The sequence below is a fragment of the Drosophila persimilis genome, unplaced genomic scaffold (assembly GCF_003286085.1).
Source record: "Drosophila persimilis strain 14011-0111.01,24,50 unplaced genomic scaffold, DperRS2 tig00000124-arrow-pilon, whole genome shotgun sequence".
NCBI lineage: Eukaryota > Metazoa > Arthropoda > Insecta > Diptera > Drosophilidae > Drosophila > Drosophila persimilis.
In genome coordinates this window covers 12291494-12304625 of record NW_020825294.1, presented here as the reverse complement: position 1 = coordinate 12304625, position 13132 = coordinate 12291494, and the positions used below count along the sequence as shown (strand labels likewise).

Sequence of the window (13132 nt, the reverse complement as noted above, 5' to 3'; positions counted from 1 at the left end):
GCGGCGGCAGACAGCACGCAAGTCTTTTTTAACGACATCTCGAAATGCTCTCCACTTTCAGGGAGCTTGAATCTGCATCAAACACAACAGGTAAATTACAAAAATCTTAATAATAAGCTAACCATAAAAACTCATCAAAATAAAAGATAACTGTATTTTATTGATATATGTTTTTGAATTTGTAATTAAAGTAATGACATGATTTTATCCCCATAAATTTATACAAAAAAATTGGATGATATAACAAAATCCGATTTCTCGATAAACATTAACAAATATTACAATCAAAAAACAAATTTTGTATGCCAAAAAAAGTAAATGAAATTTGAAAAAAGCTAGATTTCAAGCTACATATAATACAACATATTTGGTTATAAAATAAGCCAAATCTAGCTAAATATACCGTCCGACCCTCAGAAATATACCAAACTATACCGTTTCATCACTAACCATATAGTATACAGTATACTGTATGGTTAGTGGTTTCATTTTACAAATATACCGTAAATATACTGACGAATTCAATGAGGTATATTTCTGAGGGTCAGTCACATTAAGCGGCAGTCAAATACAAAAACAAAATAAAAATAAATAAAAACAACGTCAAGCTGCTGGAGCCATATCCACGGCCATGGCGCGTAGTAAAGTATGGAAATATTACGATAAGTTACACAACAACACGGCGCAATGTCAGCTCTGCGAAAAGATCATCAAAACTTCCGGAAACACGTCCAACTTGATGAAGCACATAAAGACCCATCCGCAGATGTAAGTACTTCCTTCGAAATATAGCGTCTCCACGGAGGGCTGATGAGCTAACTTTGTAAATTGCAGAGATATCGATAATAAGGAATCTGTTGTGGTGCGTGGCATGTGCAAGCGTGAGTCCCATGTGATAAAAAGGAAAATAAAAAAGTCTCCGCCTTACGAGGGGCGGTCCTTGTTCCAGGAGCAATATCACAATACCAGTGAGCCTATAATCAAACCCAAAGGGGAGCCAGATAATATTATAGAGCTAGATGATGCCTCTTGTCGGGCAATTGAACAGGAACAGGGCGCTGGCTTCTGGACGACTGGTGCAGAGACAGTCAGTGCCGAGGACATTATAGAATTCGAGCCTAAGGTGGCAAACGATAACCTATTCGAAATACAGGATCTACCGCTGGCCGACGCAGAGGAAGAAATCGCGTAAGTCACGGCCTGGAAGATAATTTGCGAATGCCAGCAATAGTAAAATATTATTTGCAGCAACTTTCACAGCAACCTGGACGCTAGAGTACCAGGCCAGCGTTCGTTTCTTCACAACATGGCTTTCTTCGTCTGCCGTGACAGGCAGCCTCTGCAGATCATGCAGGCCGAGGGATTCAAGCATTTGGTGAGTGCGTTGTGCCCTGGCTCCAAACCTCCCAGCGTGAATGAGCTGGAATCGTACATTTGCAATCAGCGACATCTGCATGCATCGAAGCTGCGCAAACAACTAGCACGACTGGCAACGCTTTCCCTAAGCTGTGCCGTTCACACTACACCAGAGGAGCGAAGCCACCTGGTGCTGGTGGTTCACTTCTATGAGGGTCTGGAAAAGCTTTCCAGAACGTTGTCGGTACAAAGCTTGCCTGAGCATTTCAATGCCAGTCAGATTGAGAAGCGGATGGCGCGGGTGTGTCGACGGTTCGACATAAGCAAGGCAAAGATCACCTGCGTGGTGACAAGAGGCTCTCGTCTGCTCGAGGATGCTGTAGCGGCCCTTCTGGGAGATCATCGACATGTGCCCTGCTTCGGATACCTGCTCAACACTATTCTGGAGAACACCATGCTGCGCCCCGAGATTCTTGAATTCTGCGAAAAGGTTCGTCCCTACGTTACATGTTACCTCGACAGTGGGATCCTCCTCTCGCAAAGGAAGCTACATCTGGATGTGAAGCAACGCCCCCTCAGCAAATTTGATATGCTGGAGCGATACACAAAGTACGCCCCGCACCTGCCAAATTATTTGCAACTCGAGATTAGCCCGCCCCTGTCCGAGGAAGAGCTGGAACAGTGTCGGGAGCTGCTGGCAGTCCTGAAGCCGCTGGCCAGCTCGATGAAGGAGCTCAGTCGAGCAGGAGAAACGTCATTTCCCGTGGCTAGCAAGGCCTTGCCCATAGTGTATACCCTCATCAACGAACTGAAGAAGCACCCGAGCTCACCGGAAAATCAGATAACCTATGATCTGCGCTTGTTTCTGGTCCATCAGCTGGAGGAGTGCTTTGATAGCATGGAAAAGAATGTTCACCTGGCTATGGCCACTCTGCTGGATCCGCGCTTTCGAAGTATGCCTTTTTGCAGTGCAGAATTGGCGACCCAGTACGTGAGCGATCTGTACGAGATTTTTCAGACACACGTAAAGACTCGAGTGCCAGCCACTGTCAAAGAGGACGCGACCGAAAACTATGACATCTGGGCAGCGTACAAGGTTTTGTCGCAGGAGAAGCACAGCCAGAGCACAGAGCCCAATGACCAAGATGACGAGATCACCAGCTATTTTTGTGGACGAATCAATAGTCTGCAGGAGGAGCCAATGAAGCTGTGGGAAAATCTGATGCATTTGCATCCCTTTCTGCATAGCCTGGCCAAGAAGTACATGCACATTCCGGCCACCGCTGTCCCACCTGCGACTCTGTTTACGGACGCTGGGGCAGCCGTGGAAGAGCAGTACACGAAACTGACTGGCGCTAACATGGAGAACACGCTCTTTATGGCAGATGTTCCACTGGACGAGTGGCAATTGTAGTACATGTCTTGGTACAATTTTAATATTGTAGCAAATAGTTCTTAAAATATTACGCGTCCTATTAAATCAGCCATTTTAAAGTGCTACTCTATTGATAACGCTTTCTAGCTTGGAAGTATGTAGAAGAGGCAAGTCAAGTAGAAAATTGATGTATTGATCGCATTGATGCACCGTGGCATGGTGGAAAGTTCTATCTAGCTAGTAATATTCCACGGAAGATCAAAAACGAGGAATATGTAAAATATAACTTGAATTCGTCAGTATACTTACGGCATATTTTTTAAATGAGACGGTATGTTTCGGTATATTTCTGAGGGTCGGACGGTATATTTTATCGATAAGGCCGCGGTCACACTACTCCAGCTATACTTTCTATGTGGAATAAAAAGTGAAATATTTCAATATGCACATGCATATAACACACAAATAACACGCCGCATGCCGAGTTTTGACATCGAGCATTCGAGGAATACCACAGATTACGCAGACCAGCCAGCAGCGAAAGTTGCTGTCGTTTCCGCAATCTGCTGAACAACACACAGAAAGCTATAGCAAGGGCGAGGGCAACGGGTGAGAGCAGCAGCAAGAAGAGGGCCACTTGGACAACTCGGGATAAAAACATAAAGGTCGACCTTGGGAGTTGCATATGCACAATATGCAAAGTAACTCCACGAAAACCAAGGAAATGTTTATTGTGCGTGCTCTAGAGAAAATCCTTGCCGACAAGGACATACGGCGCTCCCACCACTCGCAGCTGAAGAAGTCCTGCGACTCGGCACTCGAGCAGATCAAGGCGGAGCTGATCAGCGCCGGCCAGATTGCCGAGGGCAATGAGCTGCCCTGCGCTGCCCTCCCGTTGCCAAAGAACGATGCGGCCAGCATCATCAACGCCGAGACCTACTTCCTGCCCTTTGAGCTGGCCTGCAAGAGTCGCTCGCCGCGCATCGTGGTCACAGCCCTGGACTGCCTGCAAAAGCTGATCGCCTACGGACATCTGACGGGCTCCATCCAGGACTCGGCCAACCCCGGCCACCTGCTCATCGATCGCATTGTCATCACCATATACGGCTGCTTTAGCGGGCCCCAGACGGACGAGGGTGTCCAGCTGCAGATCATCAAGGCTTTGCTCACTGTCGTTACCTCTCAGCATGTCGAGATCCACGAGTTCACGCTCCTCCAGGCTGTGCGCACCTGCTATGACATTTACCTGTCCAGCAAGAACCTAGTCAACCAGACCACAGCGCGGGCGACACTCACCCAAATGCTAAATGTCATATTTGCCCGCATGGAGAACCAGGTGTACGAGGTGCCCCCGCAGCCGCCCCCGCCATCTGAAGACTGCAATGGTGAGGAGCCGCTGGCGGATACTGACGAAGTCATTGCCTCGGAGCTGCTGGCTGAGATCATATCAGGTGCGTGGCAACTATGAATTGATAAGCAGGCAGGAAGCAGTTAATTAGCGATGATACAGATCGCTGCTATTATGTGCCACATAATATGTTCAATCTACTCCTGCCTGTTTACACAATTATTGGTTATGGAATAACATCTATTTGTTGTTTTACAGCTGCGTACAATGAGGCCATGAAAGATCAGAACGCCCCCGAAGCGGAGACGATTGTGAACGGCAACGACTCCTCGTCGCATTCGGATCCCGAAAGCGTTGAGCTGCACAACGAGAACGATGCCGTTGTCACGGCCAAGTTCACCCACATTCTGCAGAAGGATGCCTTTCTTGTGTTTCGATCGCTGTGCAAGCTCTCGATGAAGCCCCTGCCGGATGGGCAGCCGGATCCAAAGTCGCACGAGCTGCGCTCCAAGGTGCTGTCGCTGCATTTGCTGCTTTTGATACTGCAGAACGCCGGGCCCGTCTTCCGGTCCAACGAGATGTTCGTCATGGCCATCAAGCAGTATCTGTGCGTCGCCTTGTCCAACAATGGGGTCAGTTTGGTGCCTGAGGTGTTTGAGCTGTCGCTGTCGATCTTCGTGGCCTTGCTGTCCAACTTCAAGGTGCACTTGAAGCGGCAGATCGAGGTCTTCTTCAAGGAGATATTCCTCAACATTCTGGAGGCGAACTCGAGCAGCTTCGAGCACAAGTGGATGGTCATCCAGGCGCTGACACGCATCTGTGCAGACGCCCAGTCTGTGGTGGATATCTATGTGAACTACGACTGTGATTTCTCGGCGGCCAATCTGTTCGAGCGGCTGGTCAACGACCTGTCCAAGATTGCCCAGGGCAGGCAGGCCCTCGAGCTGGGGGCCAATCCGATGCAGGAGAAGTCTATGCGCATCCGGGGCCTGGAGTGCCTCGTCTCCATACTCAAGTGCATGGTGGAGTGGAGCAAGGATCTGTATGTGAACCCAAACATGCCCGTCCCGGCCCTGCAGGTGCAGTCCCCGACTGCGACAGAGGACCATTCGACGGACAACACCATACAGACCGCGTACAGTGGTTCCAGCCACAGTCTCAACTCCAACCAGGAGCAGCTTCAGGACCTACCCGAAGCGCTGGAGGAGCGCAAGATGCGCAAGGAGGTGATGGAAACGGGAATTGAGCTCTTCAACCGGAAGCCCCAGAAGGGAGTGCAGTTTTTACAGGAGAAGCAGCTGCTGGGAGCCACCTGCACGGACATTGCCCGGTGGCTGCACGACGACGAGCGCCTGGACAAGACCGTCATCGGCAACTATCTGGGCGAGAACGATGACCATTCGAAGGAGGTGATGTGCGCTTACATCGATGCCTTCAACTTCCGCCAGATGGAGGTGGTGGCCGCCCTGAGGATACTCCTCGAGGAGTTCCGTCTGCCAGGCGAGGCGCAGAAGATCGACCGCCTGATGGAGAAGTTCGCCAGCAGGTACTGCGAGTGCAATCCGCAAAACCAATTGTTCCAGAGCGCCGACACGGTGTACGTGCTGGCATTCAGCATTATCATGCTGACGACGGACCTGCACTCGCCGCAGGTCAAGCACAAGATGACCAAGGAGCAGTACATCAAAATGAACAGAGGAATCAGCGACAGCAAGGCAGACCTGCCCGAGGAGTATCTGTCCTCCATCTACGACGAGATTTCAGAGCACGAGATCAAGATGAAGAACAACTCGGGTATGCTGCAGCCCAAGCCCAGTGGCAAGCAACCCTTCATTACAGAGAAGCGGCGCAAGCTGCTCTGGAACATGGAGATGGAGGTCATTTCCCTGACGGCCACCAACCTCATGCAGTCCGTATCGCACGTCAAGTCCCCCTTCACATCGGCCAAGCACCTGGAGCACGTGCGTCCTATGTTCAAGATGGCCTGGACCCCCTTCCTGGCCGCCTTTTCCGTGGGCCTGCAGGACTGCGACGACCCGGAGATAGCCACACTGTGCCTGGACGGCATCCGCTGCGCCATCAGGATCGCCTGCATCTTCCACATGTCTCTGGAGCGAGATGCCTACGTCCAGGCCCTGGCCAGGTTCACTCTGCTTAACGCCAACTCTCCCATCAACGAGATGAAGGCCAAGAACATCGACACCATCAAGACCCTCATCATGGTGGCCCACACGGACGGCAACTATCTCGGAAGCAGCTGGCTGGACATTGTCAAGTGCATCAGCCAGCTGGAGCTGGCCCAGCTCATTGGCACGGGAGTGCGACCGCAGTTCCTGTCGGGTGCCCAGACCACGCTCAAGGACTCGCTCAACCCAAGCGTAAAGGAGCACATCGGGGAGACGAGCAGCCAGAGCGTTGTGGTGGCTGTCGACCGTATTTTCACGGGCTCCATGCGGCTGGATGGCGATGCCATTGTCGACTTTGTGAAGGCCCTGTGCCAGGTGTCAGTGGACGAGCTTCAGCAGCCGCAGCCCCGCATGTTCTCGCTGCAAAAGATCGTGGAGATAAGCTACTACAACATGGAGCGCATCCGTCTGCAGTGGTCGCGCATCTGGCAGGTGCTGGGCGAGCACTTCAATGCCGTCGGCTGCAACAGCAACGAGGAGATTTCCTTCTTTGCACTTGACTCGCTACGCCAGCTGTCAATGAAGTTTATGGAGAAGGGGGAGTTCAGCAACTTCCGCTTCCAGAAGGACTTTCTGCGCCCCTTCGAGCACATCATGAAGAAGAATGCCTCGCCCGCCATCCGCGACATGGTGGTGCGGTGCATAGCCCAAATGGTGAACTCGCAGGCCCACAACATTCGCTCCGGTTGGAAGAACATCTTCAGCATCTTCCACCTGGCCGCCGGCGACCACGAGGAGCCCATTGTGGAGTTGGCCTTCCAGACCACGGGCAAGATCATCGGCGATCTGTACCACCGCCAGTTCGCCGTCATGGTGGACTCGTTCCAGGACGCCGTCAAGTGCCTCTCGGAGTTTGCCACCGCCCGTTTCCCGGACACCAGCATGGAGGCCATTCGGCTGGTGCGCAACTGCGCCCAGTGCGTGCACGAGGCCCCCCAGCTGTTTGCCGAGCACGCGGGCATGGAGAACGACGCTTCGGTGGCGGAGGAGGATCGGGTATGGGTGCGCGGCTGGTTCCCCATGCTCTTCTCACTCTCCTGCGTGGTGAATCGCTGCAAGCTGGACGTGCGCACGCGCGCCCTTACCGTGCTCTTTGAGATCGTGAAGACCTACGGGGACAGCTTCAAGCCGAACTGGTGGAAGGATTTGTTTAACGTGATCTTCCGCATCTTCGACAACATGAAGCTGCCGGAGCACGTCACCGAGAAGTCCGAGTGGATGACCACCACCTGCAACCATGCCCTCTACGCCATCATCGACGTATTCACCCAGTACTTTGATGTGCTGGGCCACCTGCTGCTCGAGGAGCTATTCGCCCAGCTGCACTGGTGCGTCCAACAGAGTAACGAGCAGCTGGCGCGCTCGGGCACCAACTGTCTAGAGAACCTGGTAATCTCCAACGGGTTCAAGTTCAATGAGGTCACCTGGGATAAGACGTGCCAGTGCATCCTGGACATCTTCAACGCCACGCTGCCTCAGGAGCTGCTCAGCTGGCGACCCAAGGCACACTCCAGCCACCCCACCTCCCTGCAGGAGCACAATCACTTCGAGGCTCTGCATATCCGGTGCGTGGTGCAGCTGGAGCTGATCCAAACCATGGATAATATCGTCTTCTTCCCGGCCACCTCGCGGAAGGAGGATGCCGAGACCCTGGCCCAGGCAGCCGCCGACCTAACGGGGGGCAGGAGCGGGTCCCAGTCGCAGCTGCTGGACTGCCAGCGGGAGGAGCAGGGCATGTATGGCTACCTCAGGACCCGCCAGCTGCTCACCCTGGCCGATTGTCTGACGCAGTCGCACCGCTTCGCCAAGCGTTTCAATGCCGACCAGGAGCAGCGCAGTCTGCTGTGGCGAGCCGGCTTCAAGGGTTCGGTGAAGCCCAACCTGCTCAAGCAGGAGACCTCCTCACTGGCCTGCGTGCTGCGCATCTTCTTCAAGATGTATGGCGACGAGAATCGGCGCAGCGACTGGCCGGGAATAGAGCAGGAGCTGGTGCAGGTGTGCAAGGAGGCGCTGGCCTACTACCTGAGCTTGCAGAGCGAAGCACATCGCGATGCTTGGACATCGTTGCTGCTGCTCATTCTGACGCGCCTGCTCAAGATGTCCGATGCAAGGGTGAGTTCTGCTTTCCAGTTTTCGTACCCAAAATATTCATTCGTGTGTCTCTCTTTCAGTTTGCTACGCACGTGTCCAACTACTACAGCCTGCTGTGCGAGATGATGTGCTTCGACCTAAAGCCCGAACTGAGAAGTGTCCTTAGGCGCGTGTTCATGCGCATCGGTCCAGTATTCAATATAGTGAACGTTAAATAGTCAAGGAAGAGCCTCAGTCGCCTGACTATATGACTAGATGACTAGACTAGACTAGACTCGGCCATGTTAATAGATTGATCCGATTCCCGATCATCAATCCTTTATTCCCCGGATCTCCAATCCAGTCATTGTTTTTCCAGCACTCCTTTGGTTCCCTTGGTTTTGTTGTTACATATATACATGCACACGCGCGTTGGCATGTATGTGTGTATGTCGTATCCATACAATACGAGTATATATATTTTTATTATATTTATAAACATATACATAGGCAAGATGTATTGTTCAATAGGGTTAAAGAGAAATGTTGTTGTTTTTACATATATATATACATATATACCATGCACACTATGTGTATATATACATATATATGCTATGTAAGGCTTTAATGTGTGCGAGTGCGTATCGTTTTCCCGAGTTCCGAATTTGTACTACTTTATCCACTCCAATATGCCCCTACCCTACATACTACTATTACCGATTAAAGTGTAGCGTAAATACCGATTACATCAACTAAATTGAGTTAATTGTGTAGCCTGTACATTGCTAGTGTTAACATAAATCAAATTCTACAATATATATAAATACATATACAGATATATTTCAAATATACAATATTAATATTACCAAATTCTCCGCTTCCGATTCCGTGATTTATTGGATGGTAAGTATGCGTTTACAAGCAAGATCTGTCACGCATTATAAGATCTCGATACTAGATCTTATGGTACTCGGTATTCGGGATAATCGGGGGTGCGCACATGTCGTATGCGATCTGATTATTTGACCACTTATAGCATTACTCAATCCAAATAATAAAATATGTTCTTTATATTTCTGTCGCGTTACCTAAATTTAAGAGCCTCTCACTCGAAAAAAACAATCGCGCGTTTCGGTGTATACGAAAAAATCTACAAAAAACAAATTAAATGGTTCGGATTTTTGTATGTATATTTTCTGCGGCAGCAGTTGCCCAGCCGATGCCGATCCTTGGGGCACAGATTTATGGCATTTTTATTATACCCATGTTGTGTGCTGCGAATTTATTTGAAATTGAATAGGGTGCATTCAGGGGGCATCAGAACTTCGGGTCGGATTCTGGGGTGTCTGACGAAATGTTTTCTTCTGTTCAACTTTTGAGCACACTTTCACACCACAGAGCATCTGCAATGCGGTGTGGGCCCCAATGTTCGAGTATATCAAATGATCTTGATTAATTAAACGTGAGCAACAAAAAAGAAAAGACCCATCCCATTCCCCGATTTGACCATTTAACAAAATTATTTATTTTTTTAAAATAAATAAAAACGTTGTACCACGAGTATTTTCTGTTCCCTAGTTTGAGAGGTCCAATTCAATTCTGAGACGACACCAAGCGAAAGCATGTCACGCAGACAGCAGCCTTCCTTTCGCCCACTCAACTGAGGGGCGCTGCTGCATAAGGCTGCATAAGGTATTTTGAGAAGAGAAATGGAGTTAGGTGGTAGATACATGGAGTTATAAAGTTTATAGTTCATTTAAACAGGGACAGTGAAGGTTGCTAATGTTGCTCAACAAGTCAGGGCTATCACTCCTGATCAATTTAAGCCCACAAACCACACCAATCCAACTACTATTCTACTAGGATAAGATGGTAATCTATATATGTAACATAAATTTAAGTAGTATTTAAAGTCGTATTTAATCTCGTTCTCGTTGGTCTGCGAGTCTTCCCTTCAGTTCTGGAACTACATATCCGAAGCAACACTTAAAAAATGCATCGCCAATCATATGGCAGTAGGAAAGTTGATTAGTATTGGTTACTAGATTGATAATACCGAAACACCATTACGTAAAGTTATATTTATTCTTTAAGAAGACTAGAGCGTATTCGGAAATGCAAGAATTCAACTAGTCGAAGTCCGAATCTCTTAATTGTTATTTCTTGCAATAAACAAAAGTTTATAATTGTAGTACCTATCTTTCTAATGGCCTCAAAGCGTACTTTTTGGTGCTAGGATCGGATCCACTCCTTACGTAGTATGTACTGTGCATTACATTACAGAAAGGCTATTGGAATATTCCCAACCCAGTCAGATACGGTGTGTTTTGGCCAATTTAGTGGCTTAGTCACAAGCCACATGACATGAAGTGATTGTTTTCGTGTTCCTTTCGTTTGTTTGATGGTTAAACAGTTCGATTAACACGCTCTGGCGCTAACTGGTAGGAACAGAGAATATCGGGTGGAATCAATGGAATGGATGTTCCTGGAGATGAGGTTTCCGTATGGAGCGTGTGTTTCTATTGTGTGAGCTGGAAATTCTAGGCCATACGCTAATAAATCTAGTTAATATGTCAATTCCTACGGAAACTTAATCACGCTCTCGATTTCTCGATCTCTGATTCGATTTGCGAAAGATCACAGCGGAAGGTGCTAATTGAGGGCGCTTCATCGCTGGGGGAAGGCAATTGTTTTTAAGAGAGGAGTGCAAAGAGCAAGCCCTAATCCGCATAAGCCACCACCAAATACAGTTCAAGGTCTTTGACTAGCCATGCAAACGAAATGGTTTATGGCACCTCCCTCCAACAACTGCCTTATAAAAGAGAATTAGAGCTCCCAGCAGCTGCTGCCAGAAAACAGAATACGAGTTAATCCCTAGCCACGCGTGTTTGTCGCACAAAAACGAAATAATTTTAAAAGATTCTCAACTCGTATGAGAATATTAAAAAGGTAAATATTACGAAGCTGGGTGGGTTCCAGCCTGACCGTTTAAAAAGTTCTTTTTGTTGTTGGGGCAAGTGATTAGCTAACAAAAGCTTAAAAATGTTTTTTGCCTGCTTCGGTTCTGGGTGTCGCTGAGAAAGTTCAGCACTTGTCGCATTTGCCTTGAGAAGTTGCTTGAACTGTCTGAAAGTTCTCTCGTGCACAAATCTTCCATGAATCACGATGAAAACAGAAACCGTCTCAGATTAGAGTTATCTAAAGCAAGTACCGCAATAATTCGCTGAGTTTTGGCAAATATTTGTTTCCCGAAACTACTACTATTTTGTTGTGATTTAGCTTTATCAATTATTAGCTTTACATTTTAATTATTAAATATTATCTTCATGTGCATTAATTCCTATAGGATAACGGTGGAGAACTGACTAGCGGTCTTGCAACGTCCTTTAAAGCTCTTAAAGAGACTGACAGGCATTTCCAATGGTTTCATGTTCCAAGGGAAAGAATTCATTGATTGGAGCTTCTGGAGCTATTTTCTGCTTTTCAGATTTGGGTCAGTTTATCACTGAAAAAAGCGTTTGCCATCATGGCTATCACAGGTACCTTATGATGCACAATCGCCGTTCTGTACCGGTCCTGGACGAGAAATGAGTTCTAAATCATTAGCCTAATTATTGGCTTGGGGTTTTGGGTGAAGCATAATTCTGTCGGGCACTTCATTCGAACGAAATTCGTTATGAATCCGCGCAAAGCGGCAACAAAAAGTTTTCTAGTCCAGTTTCCGCCTCTTCCCGTTCCGTCCCTTTCCCCTCGTTCCGTTGCACGGACAATCAATCTGCACGATCGCAGCGGTTCCGTTCCCTCCCTGAAACCTGGCCGGTCACATGGGCACCATTCAGCTAATTCCCATTAACAATAATTACTCGACCTTGAAGTCAACTGTCAGAGCGGGAGCTTAAATCAAATTCCATCCAGATACATTCCCATTTTCATTTTCATTTCCATTTCCATTTGGCAAAAGGCGGAAGCAAAATGCAAACTGCAAACAGCAAACGGCACGTGAGATGGGTTGCGCCGGAGCGCAGCGGGGATAAGGAAGGGGTAGGGTATTCGTAGGGGCCCGACAAAGAGCTGTAAGGTGCCAATAAATGCCTGGTTAATTGGACTATAAGCTGGATCCACTTGCAAGGGTGGGATAACACTTAAGCCAGAGGCAAACACCCGAAGAATAACATTTTTAATTGCACATACGCAGTGGTGGACGGGGGAAAAAAATAATCAAGTTTCAATCTGATGGTCGTGTTAGCTGGTGGCTGTGGATCCATGTAACCAATCTATTCTATTGAGCATCCCAGGGAGAACAACGGAAACGAACGGAAGAAAAGTGAAATTAGTGACAAATTTTGTGCTTAACTCGCTGAAGTGGCTTCGTGCTACGCGGTGACTGTGTGTACCCTGCACTAATGGACTAATGGAATAACATGAACAAAGCGTTGATGGGCTGGGAATTATGGATCCCTGTTGCCCTGCTCTCCACCCTCTCCCGAGATGTCAATTGAGAGAGAGAGAGAGACCTCAGCTTGGACAGTTTCTCCTCAAAACTGCTGCGATTAGAGTGTGTCGCCATCGCCATCGCTATCGCCATCGCCATTCCCCTTTGGGATATATGGGGTATGGTATACTCACATACAAATGTATATGTACATATGTATACTTTTGTATGGAGGGATGGATGTGTGTACGTTGTCGAGAGTGCGATCGCGATCACGCTTAAAGTCCCAGAGCAGCAACAAAAACAATGCGAAAAGTTCAGCAACAAAGTCGAAAAAAATGATGGCGAGCAATTTACAAAAAATT

The 13132-nt window shown here is 48.4% G+C and overlaps 2 protein-coding genes across 3 annotated transcripts; both read left to right on the top strand.

Annotated features, from left to right (window-relative positions):
- The first annotated feature begins 592 nt into the window (after positions 1–592).
- LOC6598036 (zinc finger BED domain-containing protein 1) lies at positions 593–2863 on the top strand. 2 transcript variants are annotated; one of them, XM_026987449.1, is made up of 4 exons: positions 593–768; positions 835–862; positions 917–1188; positions 1249–2863. In XM_026987449.1, exons 1-4 carry the CDS (start codon positions 632–634, stop codon positions 2768–2770), a joined length of 1959 nt encoding a protein of 652 aa, XP_026843250.1. In that variant the 5' UTR covers positions 593–631; the 3' UTR covers positions 2771–2863. The 2 variants fall into 2 exon arrangements, with proteins under 2 accessions (XP_026843250.1, XP_002023194.1); XM_002023158.2 differs by having other exon boundaries at positions 835–1188.
- A 297-nt stretch (positions 2864–3160) lies between these two features.
- Positions 3161–9081, top strand: LOC6598037 (brefeldin A-inhibited guanine nucleotide-exchange protein 1). Its single transcript, XM_002023159.2, has 3 exons — positions 3161–4182; positions 4338–8377; positions 8437–9081. The coding sequence occupies exons 1-3, from the start codon at positions 3417–3419 to the stop codon at positions 8572–8574; spliced, it is 4944 nt and encodes a 1647-aa protein (XP_002023195.2). The 5' UTR covers positions 3161–3416; the 3' UTR covers positions 8575–9081.
- Positions 9082–13132: the final 4051 nt, after the last annotated feature.

What these genes read in the sequence shown, in the direction of transcription:
- LOC6598036 (XM_002023158.2), top strand. Translation starts at nt 632, where the DNA reads ATGGCGCGTAGTAAAGTATGGAAATATTACGATAAGTTACACAACAAC. An exon ending in ATAAAGACCCATCCGCAGAT is followed by an intron (nt 769 to 834) that starts GTAAGTACTTCC and finishes TGTAAATTGCAG; the next exon opens with AGATATCGATAATAAGGAAT. An exon ending in GACGCAGAGGAAGAAATCGC is followed by an intron (nt 1,189 to 1,248) that starts GTAAGTCACGGC and finishes TATTATTTGCAG; the next exon opens with CAACTTTCACAGCAACCTGG.
- LOC6598037 (XM_002023159.2), top strand. Translation starts at nt 3,417, where the DNA reads ATGCACAATATGCAAAGTAACTCCACGAAAACCAAGGAAATGTTTATT. An exon ending in GCTGGCTGAGATCATATCAG is followed by an intron (nt 4,183 to 4,337) that starts GTGCGTGGCAAC and finishes GTTGTTTTACAG; the next exon opens with CTGCGTACAATGAGGCCATG. An exon ending in TCAAGATGTCCGATGCAAGG is followed by an intron (nt 8,378 to 8,436) that starts GTGAGTTCTGCT and finishes TCTCTCTTTCAG; the next exon opens with TTTGCTACGCACGTGTCCAA.